This window comes from Scomber scombrus, chromosome 3, assembly GCF_963691925.1.
Source record: "Scomber scombrus chromosome 3, fScoSco1.1, whole genome shotgun sequence".
NCBI classification, from domain to species: domain Eukaryota; kingdom Metazoa; phylum Chordata; class Actinopteri; order Scombriformes; family Scombridae; genus Scomber; species Scomber scombrus.
The window spans coordinates 26,874,614-26,896,832 of NC_084972.1; the positions used below are offsets into that span (position 1 = coordinate 26,874,614).

General features: G+C 41.0%; 1 protein-coding gene across 1 annotated transcript in view; it reads right to left on the reverse strand.

The window, feature by feature from the left end:
- LOC134003834 (plexin-A2-like) overlaps positions 1–22,219 on the reverse strand; it is a 61,756-nt gene that overhangs the window by 35,837 nt on the left and 3,700 nt on the right. The window contains exons 2-5 of the mRNA XM_062443189.1: positions 21,759–21,941; positions 9,002–9,136; positions 2,770–2,870; positions 478–601 (exon numbers count right to left, since the gene is read on the reverse strand). Of these exons, the coding sequence (XP_062299173.1) occupies positions 478–601; positions 2,770–2,870; positions 9,002–9,136; positions 21,759–21,941 (543 nt within the window). The remainder of the gene's footprint in view (positions 1–477; positions 602–2,769; positions 2,871–9,001; positions 9,137–21,758; positions 21,942–22,219) is intronic.

Here is a 22,219-nt window from a genome sequence, read left to right on the forward strand (position 1 = left end):
GATTGATATGAGAGTAATATCGATTTTCTCATTTCTTCATTGTGTTTCCAAAAATGTTGAGCCGTTTCTTTGACATAATGATCCTCATCTCCTGCTGTGATTCACTCTTCTGTGCTCTTGCTTCTGGACAAAAACAGCTGAATTAAGCTTTTAGGAAATGTAATCAACCTTTTGGCAGATGCATCAGAGATGCAGACAGGGTTGCTCACTGCTACAAAAACAACTCCCACCTATTTTTTTTCACATTTGTCTCCAATCCCACAGAACATGTGTTTAAACCAATATAAATATAGTGGATGCCCTACAGGGAGAATCACTATCCTCTCACTTCATTTCTTGCCAAACTAATCTTCTCTCCCAGGCTTGTACTTACTGTACATGTGGCTATACAAGGCTACTCAGGGTGATTGCTCATAAACATCAGCATTGTGAGTGGAGTGACAGCACAGTGATTGGTGGTATGATAAGCAGACTCACAGGGACACTATGTGCTGATACAGCAATGCTGTCCGGGTGAGCGATAACCTTCACGCAGCGGTCAATGTCAGTAGCAAAACGGAAGGTCTCATCCGCCCTCTGACACCGATCCCTCCTCGAGCACCTGTGGAGCAAGAGAAACCCGTGATTAAAAATGTGTCAGATAGTGCAGCGAGTTTACTGATGGATCCCACAAACTCTGACAGTGATATTAATGTTTGCACAACTTGCAGAAATACAGGAATAAATACTGTCAGAGTCAAAGTTAAGGTGATATCTGTCGTCATCAATAACTTCTCCCTCCATCATATCGTGAAATCAGGTCAGAAATATTCCTGTGATATCAATTCAAAGCAATACTAATACATTTTCTTTGCAATAATATAGAATGGTGCATGAATAGAATGAATATGGAAGTGGTTGTCTTCTGCATATGGCTGCCATTCAGATGCTTGACTGGTCATTCCTTTTACATTTTTATTATACATTTCTGCAGAGCAAATTAACCTGAGTACAATAGTAGAATAAGCTTCAAAACCATCCCAACAGGCAATTAAAAGTAAGAAGTGAAAGGGTTGGCACCATAGTGACCCTAGAGCAATCTTGTAAGAGGAAAGTACAAAGGAAAAGTACATTCATAGGAAGAAAGGAGTTATTTAAACTTTTAAAAAATTTGCCCAGTTTTAGAAATGGTGATTTGTTGTTTGGACTGGTTTTAATATGGTTGTACAGCTGTTTCTTTGAAAGAGGCATTACAGGAGTTGCAGGCTCAGTAAGTAACAGGCTGGCTGTACTTAAACATAAGCACTGCATTAAAAAGAGTCAGATGAATCATAATAGCAAACTCTGAGAGTATTTTGGCCGTGCACCATCATCTCTATCTTTTTAAATGTGTAATGCGCACACCGAGGGGAGACAGTACTTAATACACTCTCAGATGCTGCTGAGGGGGTGGCACCTCCTGAGCGAGCTCAAAGAGCACAGAGGCCTCTGCTGTAATTACAACAAAATATAAAGGCGGAACGCGGTGACAGCTGTTGCTGGCTCGTCTCCTTGAGGCAGACCAGAACCACAAGAGTATAGATGGTCACCTTCCGACCACTCATCAGTTGAAGTGCCTCCGAAAAAAGAAAAAAAAAGGACACCATTCTTCTCAGGCTGTCTTTCATTGCCTTTTATTTTACCTCTTTTATTCACTGTGTTTTGTCTGATTGAGCCATTCGTTCCATTTTCCTTCAGGCTTTTTTACATGCACACACACACACACACACTACACACACACACACACACACGCTTTCAAATAGGTGCTTTGGTGCACTGTGCCAGGGGTGGGAGAGTGAGATCCTAAAAGAGATCCTTCATGACACTCTGTGAGAGTCATTCAGAGAGAAGGCGAAGAGAAAAAAGACCCCAATCTGGATTTCATAGACAGAAAAATAAAGTACCTTCATTCTGTTGTCTGAGGATCATGATTCACTTTTAGTTACTTGGGGGGAAAGCAGCATCTATTCACTGATAAGTGTAAGGCATTAATTTAAATAAACTGCGTAATGGAACTCGCAGAGAAAGTCAGCACTCAGGAAAAAGGGGGAAACAACTGTTTAATTAGGTAATTTAGGTAATCACTTCACTTCACTTGTGATTTGATAACATGGAGAGCTTCAATTTAAATAATGCTGATCATCATCAAGATTTTGCTTGCTGAAATGCAGACGTCATAAGATGAGACAGGGGTAAATCCCACGCTGAGGTCTGCTTCAAACACAGCAGGATGGTTAAGAAACACAGGGTTTTAATCCCCTGAATCCCCTTTGCTCCATATCGAGGTATTATGCAAGCTAACCTGGGGGTCAGATAATTAAGATGGAGGAGATAAGCTTGCTCCACCATTTCCAAAATGTTCCCCTGGTATGCAGAGGTGCAGTTGGTAGACCCGCTGCGATTGCCAGGCTAATCCCTCCCTCCTCCATTAACACTAGTCGTCCTCTCGCCTGACAAAAAAATTAAAATCTGGTGGGCATGCAGCTTCTGCTGTCCTAAATAGCGCTATTTAAGAGGGATCACACTGTCCCAACAACCGCTTCCTGCTTTTCTGTTTGCCCCACCAGCTGTTGATAATGCTGAACTCCTTGGAGCACAATAATTATTTTATGTTTAACTGGACAAATCATATGACCATGTGCTCAGCCTTATTTATAGCTTTCTACTCGCTGTCTGGTAAACAGTAATGATGTTCTTATCTCTTGTGATTCAATGTGTGTGTGTGAGCAGGAGAAGAAAAAGCAGACTTACATGTTATACAGGACACACCAGCCACAGTGGGGGTCACCAGAACTCAGACATTCTGCACACGTGCCGTACTGCTCGCAGGCCTCCACAGGGACCTGGGCCACCTAAACCAGAGAAACCACAGTGTTAAAATGTTAAAATACCTAACAGCAAAAAAGATGAAGCGGTAAATAGTCACGGCACAAAAGGTTAGAAGATTTTTAGAGAGAAAATTAATGTTGCACCCATCTCATCTCTCTCCTGTTTTAACAACATTTTTGGCATCATTCTTGAGTTTACATCAGCTCATTTTAGAACTTGTGTTGTGTAGGATGATACATATGCATATGGGCTTATAAGGCACACACAAGAAGTATTTCCATGCACACTAATGTGAGACCATATATCCAAATTATAGGAATACTTTAAAAGAATATTATGTAGCCCATACATTCATATATGACATAGGTCTGCATGAATAACTGTTCACATATGATACAGTAGCCTGCCTCTCTACAAATGACCTATCTCATATTGAATACATGTATTATTCAGTGTAGTTTGTCTGATCCCCCTCCCCCTCTCAAGACCCCCTATATTTAACACCCTGCATGTATGAAGATTTCACTTCATGTGTGTGTAAGCATATGCATGTCTCTCTCATGCTGCTGCATTTCATTCATATGAGAGAGACAAAACAAAAAGAAAATGAAGTACATAGTAACCTTCATTATTTGTACAAAACTAACGTAACACATCCTCAATCGTGGAAAATTCATGAACATGCACTCAGAAGACGGGCTGAGATGGCCACGGAGCTCACCGAAGCGTGCATTACTACATCCTGCAAAACCACACCCATCCGGGTGAAATACCAAGTTTTTAGGCAGCCCCAGTCAATGGAAGCGATGAGGGGAGACGAAAGCCAATTTCATCATGTCTACCTTTTAATACATAGCCTATACATATATGGCCTTATCATAACACACACTGTAGAATATCCCAGAAGAAAGCAATCCCTTTTTTTCTATTTATTGCTGCTGATGAAAATTTGCAACATGCAGTTTTATGTCTGTGCCCACATGAGAAACTGTCTGATTTTTATTCCTCAGATGCCAGAAATCACATAAAATGACACCACAGCTAATTGACAAGCATTTTTGCAGTAATATTCGTATTCCGCTTTCCTTTGTAACATGTTCTTCCCATATTTAAGCGTGATAATTGTTGGATTCCTGCATTGGTAGTCAGTGTGTGAGCACACAGTATAGGTTTATGCTCCTCATACTGCACTTTTTACACGTACAGGACCACACATAAGCAAAAAGATTTAGTCAAAGTGACAGACAGACAACCACACACTCAACTACTGCCGCCACTTCCATGCATGAATGTCTGGCAAAGCATAAGCTCTCCATTAGCTGCTGTGAGAGCCACTGCTGTCGCGTGGCCAGCATCACCCCTGCATACAAAACCAGGTTGGAGCTGCAGCCTGAGCTTGCCTATTTTATACTTTATTATTCTAGGTCTGGACGTATGATGCAAGCAATTTCCTGATGTAAGCAATCACAAATGAAGAGTGGATTATGGATTAGAGTGTCTCCGGTGCTCTTGATAGCATGAGTGGGTGCTCTCTCAGGTCTGTGTTGGCAAAATGGATTATCTACTGCTCCCTACAAAATAACTTTCTCTCTTTTTTTCCTGCAGTTCAGAGCCCATTCGGTGCATTCCATTAGCAAAATGATTTTGTAGTGCAGGAGGGGCGAGGGCTCTAAGTCCATATGTGACGCAGTAGGAATAATCCATGAATTGTTGTGGACTGGAGCTCATCTAAACTAACAAAGTTGGTTTGCGGCCGTTAGGCAGCGTGACCTTTACAAGGGAAAAGCTGGATCTTCTGCTTCCTGCTGCCCAGCTAAGAATCAAATTTGAAGCTCGCGCTGCACATCAAGGTTGATTTGTTTAGTGGAACTGACCTGAGCAGGAGCAACACTGTGTTGAATCCAAATAAGATTAAAAGACATGACCTTAGGTTTTATTTTCACAAGGTCTTAAGATGATAACAGCTCAGGATGTGAATTAGCATCGGTCTCTCTATTTCTCAGTTAGATTGTATGGTTTTTATGTTATTTACCCTTACAATTATTTTTTTTACATTCTTTGTCATCCATCAATTGAGCCTTTACACTCAGTTCATGTTCAATGTACTGTAAATGCTCAGACACAGTATTTAGTATTTCTCATGAAGCATTTGTTTGCCTTCTCCGCTCTGAGATAATTTCAGGAGTAACTGATAACGGAAATGCAGAAAACCAATGAAAATCCTCCATTCTAGAGGCAATTTTCAGTCTGTCTGTTTTTTCATCATTGCATCATGGAGGATGATCACATACTTTTCCAGCTTTGGGAATTACAAAATCTGTATCTTTGTACAACATCTGGGATGCCCTTACACTAATGCTTGATCTTATCATTTTACCAGTTCGCTATCGTTATAACACTTTCATCCGGATTTACTACAACTTTACAAACACCGTCAGATGAGCATACAGGCTTTTAGACCGCTGCGCTGCTGTCATCCTATATCCTCTGTCTGGCTCGGGGAAATCCACAGCGGTCACATGACTGTTAGTATCACATGATGGCTATTTCAGGTCATATACAGCATTTTGTATTTTTAGGGCACAGCATGGCAGGAAATGAATCTTTTGTTTCCACAAATTGTTATACCACAACTTTATTATTCCCATTTGTATTTTGCTTCCAGGCCTAATTAAATTCTGCTGCCTGAGAAAGAACTGAGGAGTAATGTTCTGAAACAAGAAAATCACAATTTGAAATAAAAGTTTGAATAGAAACTCATAAAAGAATTCAAATGAAACGTAAGTGATACCAATAATAATGAATAAACATTAACATTTCTACAGAGTAGATCACATAAAACAGTTTGCTGTCTATTTTAAATTCCTCTTTGTATGGGCTTTCTTTCTGTTTTGTCTCGCTACTGCACAAAATCATTATGTGGCATTTTAGAAATCAGTTCCTCAATTTTATCACTGTAAGCAGCACTGACTGTATTGCCATAAAGTTCATAATTCAGTTTGTAGATAGTGTTTCCAGTTTTAAGTTAATATCCATACTCCTGTCATGTTATATAACCACCGTCACATAGCTTGTTCAGCACACATGCTGTATGGAAGTGATTCTCACCATCTTGTCCGTTCAGAGCTAAGACCTTACAAATGGGGAGTGTGGACCAAAGGGAAGGTTAGCTTATTGGGAACACTGAACAGTACCCTCTTTGGTAAAAATGAACTACTTTAACTAAATTGCAGGTAATCAAGTAACATTAAACTGACTGAAATATGGCGACAGTAGTCCAACTGTCAATCACAGCTGTCAATCAACGCCCACATGGCAGACATCAAAGCTAAGATAAGTCTTCAAATCCTATTACTGCAGCAATAATTTCCAAAATGAGCCAGCTCACTTGCCTTGACTTATAATGACACATTTTTAAAAAATTGATTGACTTAGTATTTTAAAGAAGTTGAAATTTTGAATCAAAATCAGTGGCTGCTGGCAGCATTGCACTTTAAGGTACTTTCACATTGGCTTTAGCCTCAAGCTGTGGTAGTTGCTGCTGGGACACATCTCCTACCAACCTGAGTCAACTGTACATTAACTCCTGAAAATCGTCTCCTACAACTGAGAGCAGACTTCTTTTTTTTTTAATTGATGTGCAGCTCAAAGTCCTGATAAATGGTTCCAGTTTGTGCCACGCCAAGTGGCAGTAATACGAGTACAAAATTGATTGAACCAACCCAAAAAAGAATAGAGATTAACATCCATAACTCCAGGATGACTGTCATGTATGAAAACATTTTTGTAATATCTGCTTTTATATAATTAATATTGTTAATTAATATCCAATTAAAAATTCATTCAAATAAGCACATTCTTAACATGACGGATGTTGTTGGAGCGATACTTGAGCTCATCTGATAGAGTTGTGGGGGTACGTCAGACAAAAACGGTTGGGAACCACTGCTGTTCAGTACACAGTACTCACATACATGAAAGGGAGGGAAGGCAGACAGACAGACAGAGGTGGAGAGAAACAAAGAAGTGGGTGGGCGAGATTTCAAGCACTTTTTACATTTTACATTTTATAGAGTGGCACTTTGAGAGATTGCCCTGGAAAAACCCTGCAGCATTTTCCCCCTTGTCTAAGGTTTAAAGCCTTAGCCATCATTTCACAGACCGACAAGTGACGTTCAGTGATGGTATTGTGTGTTTGGATACTGAGAATTTCTATTTTTAGAAATGATCAAACTAAAGGCACACAGTAAGAAAAAAGATTAACTGCTGTGAAGATTTTTTTTTTTTATATCAATAATGGTTCCCAAATAATGTTTTGGTGTGAAAACTGCCACACAAACACATATATCCACACACACACACACTGATTCTCTCTTCTCTCTCCTCACTCTTCATCATCATGCTAACCCTGCGTGTTTCACTCGGCAGGAGACAGAGAGGCTCATTGTTATTCCACAAGGGTCGGCTGAGCTCAGCCAAATCTGTCTGTGCCTCGCTCCTCATTCCACATCATTCCTGTATTGTTTGGCTCCCAGGAATCCTTAAATCGCTCATCTCTGGGATCTACTGGAAATGTGGGAAATCTGTGAGTGAAGCCCTCTCCCTGGGGGATTCCTTAACCGAGCTACGGGAAAGTCTGAAGGGGAAAGCTGAGCAAAGACGAAGAGAGAGAGAGAGACGGGAGCTGCTCCGAGCTCCTGAGGGCTACAAAGCCAAAGTTTTTCTAATATTGAGAGAAAAGGCCTGGCCAAACTAGGTTTAGTTTTTGCTCCATTAGTATTTGTCCCTGGAAGCGGACTGAAGACAGTAGCTGGCTCTCTCCTTGAAGGAAGCATGTGTCTCTCCTTGAACGACCAGAGCTCATCAATAAGTGATGTCCTGTCTCTTCCAGTCTATCACACAGAAGGAAGAGTTGCCTTTTAGAAGACGGTGCCCTACACAATACTGTCTCTATTCTCCCTTGCTCCTCAAATGACATCGCTTGTTTTCTTAAACCTCACGCTTTTATAGGTTTCGGTCTGTTTTTCAAAAGAGAAAATAGTTTGGAGCTTCTCTGAAATAACTGACACAACTGCAATTGTCCCAGTGCCCTTTTCCTCTCTGTCGTGTGACTCTGGCTCAATACATTCCAGCAGTCAGAAGACAAGTGAGAGCACTGATAGGGGCTTTTTTTTTTTTTTTTTTTTTTTTTGGCCGCAATGAAACCTAATCCCATTTCACAGTGCCATGCAGCCGTGCCAAAATAATCACTTGATGGGAGTTGAAAGTGATTACCACTGTTCACTCTTATCTTCAATGAGTGCAGAGAATATTGTCCAACAACAACAACAACAACTGCTCGCCTGTGTGATCATGCAGGGCCAAGTGAGGAACAGATGAGGGGGGATACTGCCACACAGAAAAAGCCGCTAATGGTTTTCTATGTGTGTGTGTGTGTGTGTGTGTGTGTGTGTGTGTGTGTGTGTGTGTGTGTGTGTGTGTGCGCCGCGTACAAAAGATACATGCACTGTAAGTCGATTTGCATGGATAAGTAATTAGAACAGTGGTCCATCCCCTTACGCACAGCCTGCATATTTAACAATCCCCACTGTACACACACACATGGTGAATGTTTGCGAATTGCCACATTGAATTGGGGATAAGTCATAATCATCTGCTAGGACTCTAAATAAATTGCATTAATTTAACATTAACATAAATTAAACTTTTGATTCTAAACTGTCTTACTATCAACTCCCAGATTATACACTTTAGTAATGCTAAATGTAATGCTGTGATCTGTTCAGACAACGCTCAACTTATTTCTTTTTCCATATCCTTCTAAATTAAATTAGATTCCTCACTAAATAAGAATTTCTAATTAGTTTTGAACCTAAACAAGCATGTAAATAATATTTTTCTGACTGTTTTGACACTTTTAATGGACCGTATGGCTTAAATAATCACATTCATTTCAAGTAAACTTCTGAATTTCATGCTACGCATACAGCATCTCGCTCAAGGACGTGTTAACATGGCGAACTCTTGCTGTCAAAGGGGTTTGAACCCGCAAGGCTGAGGGAGTCCAGCTGAAGGACGGTTTGCTACTCGCTACATCACCCAGCCGCTAAGCCTTTCTCTTGACAGCAGCAGCAAAACGAGGGTGTTTCCTCACCTGATTGCCAGACATGACATAGAGAGAGTTCCTGTCCAGGGAGAAGGCCATGTCCCGGAGGATGGGGCTGCTATCCTTCATCACAGTCACTGTCTCGTACAGCACTCCTTCCTCCAGAGGACCGTCCACCCTGATCTGCAGAGACAAAGAGTCAGTGAATGCCGCGCTGCAGGACACAGTGACTGGATGGTTACTGTACATTCGTAGATTGTCATCTGTCCTCTACGGTATATGGTATGCTTTGTACGCTTCCTTTGTATCTGTAAATGGGTCCTTCAAAAAGATTATGAGAAAATACACTTTCAATTGTAAGAAATCAGAAAACGGGCTTTGTTTTCAGTCTGATGACCATCTTTTTATGGCATTTGGTACATTTTCTTGAATCAAATTGTTAGAAAACTGTTGGAGCTCAGGCAGGGAAGTCATTTTATAGTTACATGTCTCATACACCCTCCAGTTACAAATGTCCACCTCTTATCTCTCTCAACACGCTGTCCATATAAACATTTCATATGACCACGCTGACCTCCTGACATCCTCGCTGCTGCCTGCTTTCAGATATTTAACTCCCTCCACCTCCCTAGCCACCTACTATGATTAACATTCAGTTGTATGAATTTTGAACATTTTAGAATACATGTTCATGTTCATTGAACACTGTGTATGTCAGAGGTTTGTGAGCTCAGGGACAATTTTCTGTTAATTTCACATTGTGAAGCAAAGGCCATGAAAAGTCTATTCACATTATTAGTCAAAAACATTTTTCTAGGAACACCATCTGCACAAAATGTCCTTTTGTAAAAGCCATTTACATTCTGTTCTATGTTGACAAATACACCTACTGTATCTGATGAACACTAATCAGCTGTAAATAAACTATTGCAATGAATAAGAATATTATCTTATGAACAGAAGCTGCTTATTCAAAATAACACAGAGAACAGCCTGTTCATTTATGTATGATAAAGAAGCCCTTAGAAAGTAAATGAAAAGATTGATTATTAATTGAAACGTATCGTACACATTTTTAGAAGCAGAAACAACTGTAAAAGAAAGTTAAAGGGATAGTTTGGATTGTTTTGAAGTGGGGTTGTACGTGGTACTTATCCGTCAATGTATTGCCTACAGTAGAGGGGGGTCTGCACACCCCCAGTTTGGAGAGGCAGGCAGGAGTACCAGCTAGAAAGCTAAGAAATATACTTTTGTGGATGGGGCCATCAACAAAATGTATTTTAGCCACCTGAAAAAGACCCTCCTAAAAAAATCAATGTCAGTTTAAGTGCACGCTATATTTAGAGAATCTTCACCGCTTTACCTTGCCATCAGACAACCCTTTCCTTTGGCACTACATTTTCTCAACCATAAAATGTCTGTATTCCTACTCATGCCGTTCGCTGTATTAAACTGCAGATCAACCGTCTGATCTCGCAACAGCACTTTCTGACCCAAACAGCTGATCGGCAGCGTAATACAGTGCGCAGCATGCATAGGAATACAGACATTTTATGGTTGAGCAAATGTAGTGCCAAAGAAAAGGGTTGTGTGATGGCAAGGTACAGCGGTAAGACATGATAGGGACAAGATTTGCTGTCTTAGACAAAGTGACTTACATTAAAAGATATTTTAATTCTATTTACTCTATTTGTAGATATGTAAGACCTGTTTAGCCTAACTTGGCAACAACAGTTACAGCTGGAGGACAACTGCTAACTATATATCACCAAAAGAGGAATAATACACTACATCTACTCCAAAATTATCCTGTTTACATGTTAGAGACAGCTTTCAGATAGGAGCTGTTGTCTCTGTTTTAAGCTAAAATTAGCCTTAAAAAAGCTGCTAAATACTGGCTCACACAGCTATGAAATGTCTCTCTCTATCACTCAGACAGCATAGGCTAAAGGTATTACCCAAATGTCTGACTATTCTTTTAAAGTCCCCCAAATTAGTTCAGTTTTGTTCACAGTTAATCAGTTTATGTGTTTTCCTTATGCGTTTTACAATGTTTTGCATAATGCTGTGATGCAGGTCTGTGTGACTAAAAGCTTCTTGACTTGTGGTAGTGTGTTGTCGCTCTGTACTTCTCTGCATTATTCTAACAAGACAAAGTACATTCATTGTAAATAAAGACTAAGACTAGGAAAGGGGAGAGGAAAGATGGATCTGCTGCTACTCATTCAGTAGTCCAATCGACCAGTGCGACTTTTGACCCAAATCCACCGCTGGAGTTATAGTCATGACGCAGTTGAGGTTTGAGACGTGTTCACTGAGCTCAGCTTTAATTTGACTTTGGAATGACTTTCAGACAGCAATCTTTTGGGGCTCATTAAATGCAAGCATGGAGAACAGATGCCCACTGGTGAGGGTTTTTTTCAATTGTCTTCTTGCACCTCTGTCTACAAACAAGATGTGTTGTTGCAGTGAAGCAAACAAATAAGCAGGTCTGTCTTTGTAATAAGTGGCTTACGGATGCTGGAGCTGTCAGAAGGCAGCCGTGTGAGGACTTGAAAATGCTTGTAAAGATGTAAAATAGCGAGTAAGCCGTTAGACAAAGATATAACTACCCTTTAGTACGCACAACATAATGAAAGTCTTTTAAGTTTTGCATCAATCTGCAATCCAAACAATACAAAACTTCTTGTTTATCTACTATTACATAACCCTTTTTCAATATGTTCTGCACTACAACAAAATAGGCAGAGCTTCTTACATTTTTTCATTTCACAAAAATACCTTTTATGTGCACTCATAAAGACAGAGCTTTCACCACTGATGCAGGGATGATGTGAATTGCATCATACAGTAATGATAACTTGACACTTGAAATACAAGTCAGAAATGTGAAATCAGAGAGAGTCTGAATTAAGCATGATAGCTGAAGTGAAAAAAATCCTCATTAGCTATGCAAACCCAGGTTGAAGCCCTATTTAAACTCCTGGGAGATTAGGATCATTAACCATGTGATGCAGTTACAGTAAAGCTGATTAAATTTCTCGAACATAATAATTGAAATAAATGACAGATAACGATGATTTGGAGCAGAGAATTGTGGCAAAGTGTTGCAAAACGTCTGCAGTGCGATTATGCCAGTCTTCCCTGCATGCATCCTGACACGTGGACTTAGGCAACCTCACAACCCAAATCAAATTTGAATGCGTGCCAGGCTACAGTAGTTGCACACATGGTGGCAGAGCCTCAGCAGTCTCTCAATGGGGACAGTCAATCAATACAAACTGATTACATGATTGGATCCCCTGGGCACCAAAACTTCATCAATCAATCATGCCTCCACCTTCCAGGCAGCTGTGCCTCTCTAACCATCAGCTCCACCAGCCAAGAGCGGGGGAGAGAAATATTTGTGTGTGTGTGTGTGTGTGTGTGTGTGTGTGTGTGTGTGTGTGTGTGTGTGTGTGTGTGTGTGTGTGTGTGTGTGTGTGTGTGTGTGTGTGTGTGTGTGTGTGTGTGTTCATGCATGTGTGTCTTGTTGGGTTATTGGTAAAAGCCTTCCAGTTTCAGCTGCAGCATTTTTCAGTTCGTCCTAACCTTCAGCTTGCCCTATCTTCTCTTGTTCATACTCTTCCTCCTCCTTGTCCTGTTCCTTCTTTCGTGTACCACAATCCCACGCAGTAATGGAGCCAGTTTACATTATTTTTTTCCCACACTCCTCATTTCATAAATAGCACAGATTGAAACCAGAGCATGTAAGCATTTCTGCGGTGAAACCATGTATTTGAAGAAAAAAAACCCAAAACAATTGTAGAAAGAAGGACCAATACTGTGCCAAGTGTTGTTGGGTTTGATGAAGTTGACAGAGAGCCAAAAGGTCCAGGATGAGCTCAGGCAAATACTGACCCTTGCTGACCTATCCGTGGTGTTTGATTTCAGCGGATTTAAAAGGTGTTTTATCATTTGACCAGGCAGAGGCCCTTTGGGAGCACAACAGGTCCTCAATCTCTCCGTAAGCCTCACAGCTCCATAATGAGAGTAAGGCGGGTTTAATTGGTTTTATAATGAGCCTGCTTGTAGAAAGTGACACACAAACTTGCACACGATGCACACGTACACATACAGGCATACAAACAAAGATACACAAACATTCACATACACACTGAGTGAGCATCTACTGTTTTTGTTGGCTTTTGTTAAGTTTGTACTCGTGAATCACTGTGTGTGATCACTGTTTTTAATCAAGAAATATTATCATGAATTGTGGCATATCAGGAACACACACAAAACACGCACCAGTCCAAAAAGTTTAGGCTTTTAGGTAGTTAGAACTACATTGTTTCAAGGTCAAGATCAAAGCTACACATTTCTCACAAAACTCAGTAAGCACCTTTCTAAGTTTTTAGAGGATTCCCCCTGTGTGGTCTGAGTCATGTAACAGGAGAACAGAAATGACTTGCCATTAATACCACGTGTTCATATGACCTCAGTGAGTTTCTCATTTCATTCTCCCTTCCCAGTGCCTCACAGCTGACAAGGATATATATTTAACCCATGAATAATATTTAAGCCAATAACAGCAATATCCTTCTTTGCTGCTGAAAGTCCCTTGCAGAACCTGCAATGGATATAAACAACTCAGCTTAGTATGGCTTCCACAAACAGATATGCAACCTGAGCCCATGTGCTCTTAATGAAAACAACCTCCCTTTCTCATGACTGGGTTTGCATCTTAAACGCTCAGCTGCTCTCTTCCGTTGAGAGCCAAAGGAAACAAAAAAAAAACCCTACTTCTAAGATGTCACTTGGCTTGAACAGGGCTGCATCGGTTGTAAAGCTGCCAGACTTTGCATGAGCAAAATTTCCTCCCCAAATGTCTCTCCCCCGTGAGTATTTACATATGGGACTGCGTCTGTGATTCATTTCAGGTGATGATTTGATTCATGCTGAGAGGAAGTATACATGTAAATATCCCTGGACCCCTGTTTTTTGCCGTCAGATTGGGAAACCATACTAAATAGATGATTACTATGTTTATGTGGTGATGGCTATTCAGACCCAAAAAAGTGTGTCCATATGTGGCCAGCCAGTCTGTGGCCTGAAAATTCACCCAGCTAACCTAAACATATGGATGATGACCCAGGAAGCAAGGAACAATCTGTTCAGCCAATCACTCCCAATCTGCCACTCTGACCAGGTTTCGTCTGTCCCTGAAGATCAGTTCATCCAACTTGCTTTGAACTTGACACGAGGAGGTTGATTCGTTTGCTCTACAACAAACATCTCCTTTTCCTCTTCTTTATGAGACATTATGCTGGAATACTGCAACATCTGACTTGCACTAAAACATTGTTTTTCATATAAAACCACCAAGTGTATAGAAGTTAAGACTTGGCAGGAAACCTCACATAAATCTCCCATTTCTCTACAGGAGAAATGGCCCAGACTGAAAAAAAACACGCTAGACTAGATCTAAAGATGCACACAGACTGTAATCAAGACAGATTTTGGCGCAGAATTCACAGTCGATGCTCTCAGGCTTGACTCAATATTGTGACACAGGGCATGCAGCGACATAAGGGCCAGACAACTGGCCACCTTTAAGGTTGAGTGGCTGTGCATATGGTCCGATCGTGGATGACAGCCGAGAAGAGCGGGCATTGATTAGCCCATATATCCATCATCGCACTGTGAATGCTAATGAGATGAAACTCAGGGTAGAGCTGAGCTGCGGTTGCTAATGAAAACGAAGAGTGTACGGGGGAGGAGGGGTCACGGAGGTGGAGATGTGTATTACAGGGCAGGACTAATCATTCAGCCATCACATTAACTACAGTCACAAAGAGGGGAGTATTGATTACAGCCACTGGATACGCTGTATGTTGGCAAGTGCCCATACCCTAAACACGATTACCAACTGGGTTGGAAGAGAGGTCATGATGTGTGTGTGTGTGTGTGTGTGTGTGTGTGTGTGTGTGTGTGTGTGTGTGTGTGTGTGTGTGTGTGTGTGTGTGTGTGTGTGTGTGTGTGTGTGTGTGTGTGTGTGTGTGTGTGTGTTCATGCAAGTGTGTTTTTTAGGGTTATTGTTAAAAGCCTCCCAGATTCAGCAGCAGGATTTTTCAGTTCACCCCAACCTTCAGCTGCATGGCGAACTTCCAAGTCTTCATACCACATTTTGTACAACTTGACCACAGTCTCCTCTCAGTCTCTATGTGTTCACTTCTTTTCTCTCTCCTTGAGGACATGGTTTCCTGTTCTCTGTTTCCTGTCCTCCTCCGTTCTGCCCCCGTCCCTCCGATCATTCCCATTGTTTGTCAGGTTCCCATGGCCCACCAACAAAAGCAGTGGGAGGGGGACAGTGGAACAATTCATGGCACCCGTATGGTCTTCATTTTCCTGACCGCAATGCAGTCACAGTTCTCTCGTATGTTTTCTATTTGTGTGACCGAGCAGGAGAAAGAAAAGAAAGAGTAAGAGAGTGAGGATGGGACAAAGCGAGCTGGAGAGAGAGATGGAGTCTCTCTAAATAAAACTGCAGTTAGGAAAGGCGGAAAGATGGACACCTTCCCGTGTTATCACAAAATTGCTTCTCTTAATACCATTTACTTCTTCAGCTGCACTGAGTCATCTAATGGTGATCCGCTCTGAAGACTTTTACCCTCAGGTCCAACTCTGTTCATGCAGTAATGAAAATCCTTTCAATTTAGCCTCAAACACACCTTTTCTGCCATCCCCACCTCTGATACCCTATTCTAATGATTTCAATCACTATATCTCCCCCTTCCTGCCTCCCTCCCTCATAGAAACTGTGACTTTGAAAAGTTCAAGTCATTTAGCCATGCACTGGAGAATTTCCCTACTCCGTCAACTCTCAATAAGCTATAATGAATCCACTATTTGCACACGAGTGATTTGGCTAAGGCTTTATTTGGCTTGAGCTTAACATTTTCTAACATTTCTTGGGGAAAATACTGCTGCTAAGTTTCTGCGGCCACTGATATAATGTGCTGCCAGACTCCAACCCTCCCATCCTGTCAAGAGTATTGTCTCCTTAAGATGAAGTCTTCTGGCACACATTAAATTGTTTAATCATATCATTTATTAGGCTTTACACAATCAGGATTTTTATCAGGATCACTGATTAGTGAGTTTAACTAAACCGATCAGCGATCCGATCACATGAGGGAGCAATATGTGTATTTAAAAAACTTGTTAATTTACAGTTTGCTTTAGCATCCGTTTTGGTGTTCGTTTTTCTTTGTCCACGCTCCGTTTCTTAAACTTGCTTGCATGCTCTTCCTTGTGTTCCTTATCCAGGTGCCTGATTAAATTTGTGGTGTTGAAACATTTTGAAGATGCTCCCCCACGAAGTACTTCAGTGTTGCCCAGATTGCAAATAGCTTGTGTTTTATCTGTCTCATTTACTCCGAAGAAGTCCCACACCACCGACATGTTTGTTTGAATCCGACAGCTAATGATTCAAGATTCAAAAAACGTTATTGTCCGTCACATCGTGACAGGGCTCAAAACTAGCTGTCGGATTCAATATGTCGGTGGTGTGGAACTTCTTTGGAGTAAATGAGACAGATAAAACACAAGCCATCTGTAATCTATGTAACGGGAGCATCTGCAAAATGTTTCAACACAACAATGACGACATTGATCGGATCAGCGAATTAAGACATTACAGCCGATCTCGCAAATTGCATAAAATGCAAAATATCTGCTGATCCGATATAGCCGATCAGATCGGCGGAAGGCCTATCATTTATTTTGCTAAAGTTCCTCTGGGGTAGCTATGACATCCTTGATATCTCTCAGAGCTGGAATACACACCGAACACACAAAACGTTACACTAGGAACATCTTGACAGCCGACCTTAATACATTCGCTGCATGTCAGAGGAGCATCCTGTTCTACTCTGTATGCCATTGTAATCCTTCTGAACATTACTGTGCTCTGCAGAAACATTTCCTCAGAAAATCAATTCCACCCAACACCTGTTATGTGTTTGAAGCTGCTACAGGGTAAGTTAAAGTATAATGTCATTCTACAGCGTGTTTGTTGTTTACTTACGCTGGCCTTCAGTAGCAAAGAGAAAAAACAATGTTTGTTTCAGTTCAGCATACAAAAAGCGAATATAGAGCATGTTTGTAGTCATATAGTTTTTGGGGTGAGCTTAATGATATTGATTGAAGAGATAAAAAAAACCCATACTGTCCACCATCAAAAGCCCTACTGCTGTGAAAGGAAAAGGCAGTACAAGTCAAAATACAAATACTATAATGAATGTGTCCTCTATCACTAGGTGCCCCATTAAAACAAATTGGCACTCAGCTGGTGTTCGCCCCCTTAAAAAAGCTACTACACATCCACAAAATACCACAAGAGCTATGATTTGTCAGCTTGGGCTGCCTCTATCTTTTCCTACATGTTTCAGATGTCACTGTAGATAGCTGATAGTTAAGACAACTTGAAGCAAGTTGAAGAAATCCTTTTCCGTCAACCACATCTAGCAGGTGTCATTTCCGTTGCATGCTTCTACTCTCTCCATCTCCCTAGCTGCCTCTTGAATGAGCCTGTACAGCTACAGGTATGTGAATTTTCTTACCATATGTGTTCATGTTCAAGTTTTTGTATCTCAGCCGCTGCCGGAAGGTTTGATAGCTCAGGGACATTCTTTGTAAGGCTTGTTCAGATTTGTTTCAGATCATTACGAGCAGAGCCACACCACAAAAACTCAAATTTGCATTATTGTTCAAATAAATGGTTAAAATCTTGACATGACTGTACTGACTGAAATGCTAATCTTGCCCTCACTGGGTCTCGCTAGCATTTTGCTAACGAGCGGAAACTGTGCCATCAGTGCTGCTGAAAGTTGCATCTATCTACGCCTCCTGCCTTGAGACTGGAACACATTTAAATAAGGATCGCTGAGAGATAATGGCTTTTACCTGGATTCACCTCATATGTCATGCAAAGTGTAAAAAGCCCCTTTTGTATTTAGCCTAGAGTTATCCACCAGGTCATATTGCTTGGCTAAAATTGTCCATCTAAGGAAACAAAACGGCGATGATAGAAATGTCCTGTTATATGTGAAACATGAGTAGCCTAATCACGAGATGATGATGGACACATCCATATGCTGCACGGAGCCTGGGTGGTGAGACTGTTGGTTAGCCTTGTGACCTTTCACCCTGGTTACATCCTTTCTGGAGCAGACTTGACCTTTGCAAAGGCCCTGCTGCCGGAGTGATCTGCTGATGGCATTTATTGTCATGCCCCATTTCCACTCAGCCTGTCCATTTGGGGGTGATGGAATAGGATTGGAGAGGTGACCCCGTGCTCCTCGGAGGCTCCTGGGAGTCTGACTCATGGCTGTATGTTCTGTCAGTATAATGACAAACTCCGGCCTTTAGACACTCAGCACTTAAAGCGGTAATGATGTATTTTTTCACTCTGCTCACCCAAACCTATATTGCTCACTTCTTGAACACATGCTTTTCTTTGTCTCTCTTTCTGAATTTATCCTTCTTTTTCTCTCTCTCTCTCTCATTAAATATTTGTCTTTCTACCTCTGTCTCTGTATCTTCTATTTCTTCCCTTTGTTGTTCTTCTGTCTCAGTTCCATTTTATTCTCTCCCTCTCTGTCCCTGTCTCACCCAAGCTATCTTGTTTTTTTCCCTGATGGCTCATCCAATGAAAGAGCTGCAGTGATGCTATCTGTGCTCGCCGTCTGGACTTGCCGTGTGTGTGTGTGTGTGTGTGTGTGTGTGTGTGTGTGTGTGTGTGTGTGTGTGTGTGTGTGTGTGTGTGTGTGTGTGTGTGTGTGTGTGTGTATTGTGTATGTGTCAGACAGATTGCTCCTCATAAGACTGAGGCCCCCAGGCTAATGTCACTACAGTCCTCTCCTCTCACACATTTCCTCAGTCAGCTGCGTGTTGTTACGACTGTGCAGTAATAGAGCCTGCGGTGCTACCAAGTCAATCCAGTTCGATCAAAGAACGAGCCCTATAGAAACGTGATTATAATAAATCATTACAGTATGTATTGAAATGAAATATGATTGACAATGGGGTAAATCAACTTCATGAACCTCTGAGAAAGAGGTCATCTTAAGTCTGTGGGTCTGATATAAGGGATATTACAGGGTGAAAAAAATCAGTAGGGAAGATTTGAGTGGATGATACGTTCCTATAGTATAAATCAGACCTCCACAGCTGTGTGCACATCCACAAAAGCTCAGTGGGATAGTTGCTGGATACAAAATCAATTAAAAGGGAAACTTTAGTACTTTTCAACCTGGACTCTATTTTCCCATCTTTTTGTGTCTAAATGACTAATGGGAACAATCATTTTTGAAATTGGTCCAGTATTGAGCGAGAGTCGCAGCCGGCAGCCACGAAACAGGCTGCAACGTACTCCTACGGGGTAATGGCGCCCCGTCAATATACATCTACTAAAAGTGCTTGTTTTTGCCACTGACAGTGCCAGTGTCGTCATAGCCACGTGCAGTAAGGTGGTTGTTCATGAAGGTGTATTTCTCTACACTGAGCTTAAATGAAATGATTCCACATAAATTGGGTAAATAAATATTAACATCAGGTTATGATTCAAGCCTGTCATGTCGATCATCCAAGGCAATGGTATACGTAATACTGATATCCCCTTTAAGCAAGGCTTTTTAGAGCATTTATAAGCACTTAAGCCCTGAGACACAGGGTCAGGTAACACATTGTACAAACTAATTCTTTTCAACTTTAGCCTTCATACTCCCAATGTCTACATCTGGTGAAGCAAGCACAGGCCGAGCAGCAGCTGAAAAATTATCCAAACCATCTCTTAACCGGATTAATTTATACATCAAACAAAGAGGACCAAACTTACAAATTGAACAAAAGGGAATCTAGTTCAGACTTTAAGACAAGGAAAATATAAATTAGACTCCATTTTCCAATCCATAAAATATAAAAGAGATTAAAAAAAGACTTTCACAATCTATCCTAAACTTTAAAATAAGATATATCGTATTATTTTGTGCCTCATCCCGTGACAGATTTAGGGACACATTTACAAGTCTAATGATTTTAATTGAGCATGTAAAAATGCATGTCAAGTACACAGAGAGCAGGTTCAAAGTCTTGGAAGTGGTCCTTTAAGTCATTTTTAACGCTAAAAGCCATTGAAACCAGAGTCCAGCAGGACAGTGTGAAACAAGAGGTAGGCTACCAGAGCTGCATCATTTTACTTACAATCAATACAAAGAAACAGAAATGTGTTTGTCTGGCTCAAGTAGTTACGATGGAGATTTACATCTGTTTGTCTTTGTCTTAGAGCTCCTGAACAAAGACTGAGGCAAGACTGCGTGATTACTGCACCTTTATTCAGCTGCAGAATGTCCCATTATAATCGCCACAATACATTAAACATAACCATTTATGCTAAATAGAGCATTAATTGGGGAGATTATTGCAATAATTGGTGTTAATGGATTAAAGATCATTATTATATTATGTGCCAGGGTGGTGAGACACAAAAACAGAAAATGGGTGATTTTCATTAGTGGTGTATTTCTCATGGACATCTGATGAATTATGTTACATTTAGTTTGGTAGCAGAAACCTGTGTATGTAAAACATTTGGTATTCCACCAATTTTGCCAGTTTACTTGTCATCAGTAAGGTACTACACAACCAGTAAAACAGTTGTATTACGTCATCTGTGGGTCTGCAGGAGCTTAAAGTCTGATAAATTAACTCAGATTATGTCACAATTATATCATCGGGGTTATCATGGCTTTGGCAGAAAGCTTGCTTTACTAAATGTGGGCCTGGAGTTTGAAAGACATTAACATTTATGAGACAGAGAGCGTGTAATGAAAAGATGATATCAAGTGGCATGATGTTAAGTGCAGATCCAGCTTTTTTGGAGCTTGATTCCCCACTAGGAGCCAAAAGTCCGGATATCTGAGACCTCTGCTGCATCAAATGTGCCCACTCTTCTAATCTGTCACTTGCAATTCTCCAAACTTTATGGAAGTGCAATACTATATCACCAGAGTACACTTTTAATGTTTGAATATCTGGATTTGTTTTCAGTCCCTCAGAGTGAAGGAGCAACAGATACTTTTTAGACTCATTAACAGACACATTAATTCAGCCTGACATTGTGTTAAAAGGAGGTGGGATTATGTTGTTTTGCTTTGCCCAAATCAATTAGTAAGAAGTGAGTGTAGCAGCGGTAGCGGTTGCTAGGAGCTGTTAACATTTTTCACATTGATCAAAGAAATATGCTGATTTAAGACTTGTAATTTTTGCCCGTGGAATTGCAACAACTTAATTGTGGATGTCATCCTCACCATTTCATCTTGCTGTTCTTTCATGACTGTAGGTATAGAGATAACTAGCTTTGTAGGAAAATGTCATTCCCATTCTTAAACATACATACTAATATCTGATTGGTTGATTTCTAATCAGTGGAAATAGCTGTCAATTAGCACACTAGTATTTTGAATTACTGAACAAATCTGAGATGTGTACAGTGATTCAAAGGTATTCATAGCACACTTTATTTTGCAGTTATGTTCAAAAACAGGAAGAAAACTGTCAGAAGATGCAGATATACTGCAAGTGCACTAACAGCAACCTGAAGAAATTGTTGTATTTTGAATGTGGATAAGTGATGTGATTTGTCATCAAGTGGATCTGGTTGCACCTCTTGGGAGTTAGCAAAAACAACCTGCTAATCTGTGAGTGTCTGAATTCAGTGTGTTATGCCTGCCAGCATCTGTCAGTGTATTGCTGCTCTCACCTTCTTCAGCCGTCCATTCCTGGTGCCCAGGAAGACCACAGTGTGTCCGTTGTAGACATACGAGGTGATGGAGGTCAATCGGTCCCTGCTCTCAGTGAACACCGTCCGACCGGACACCAGCTGGGAACCCCCCAGAGGCTGGTTTATATCCAGGCCGCAGAAGTGATCATCGATGGGAACAGGCTGCACGGAGAGATGGAGGTGAAAATCAAGATATAATTAAGCGTATGAAGGCAATGAGGTGTTTTTGCGAGGAATAAAAGATGAGAAGAGGTGAATGGAGAAAGGGGAAAGAGTGAAAGGAAGGAGGAGTGAGAATGACAGATATAAGGAGGGAGGTGGAAGGAATGAGAGAGAGGGACGAGTGCAAGTGGGAGCCAGAAAAATGACTGAGATCACTGTAGACATATGCAAATATAAGAGGAGAAATCAAACTGACTTCCGATAAGCCTAACATGCAT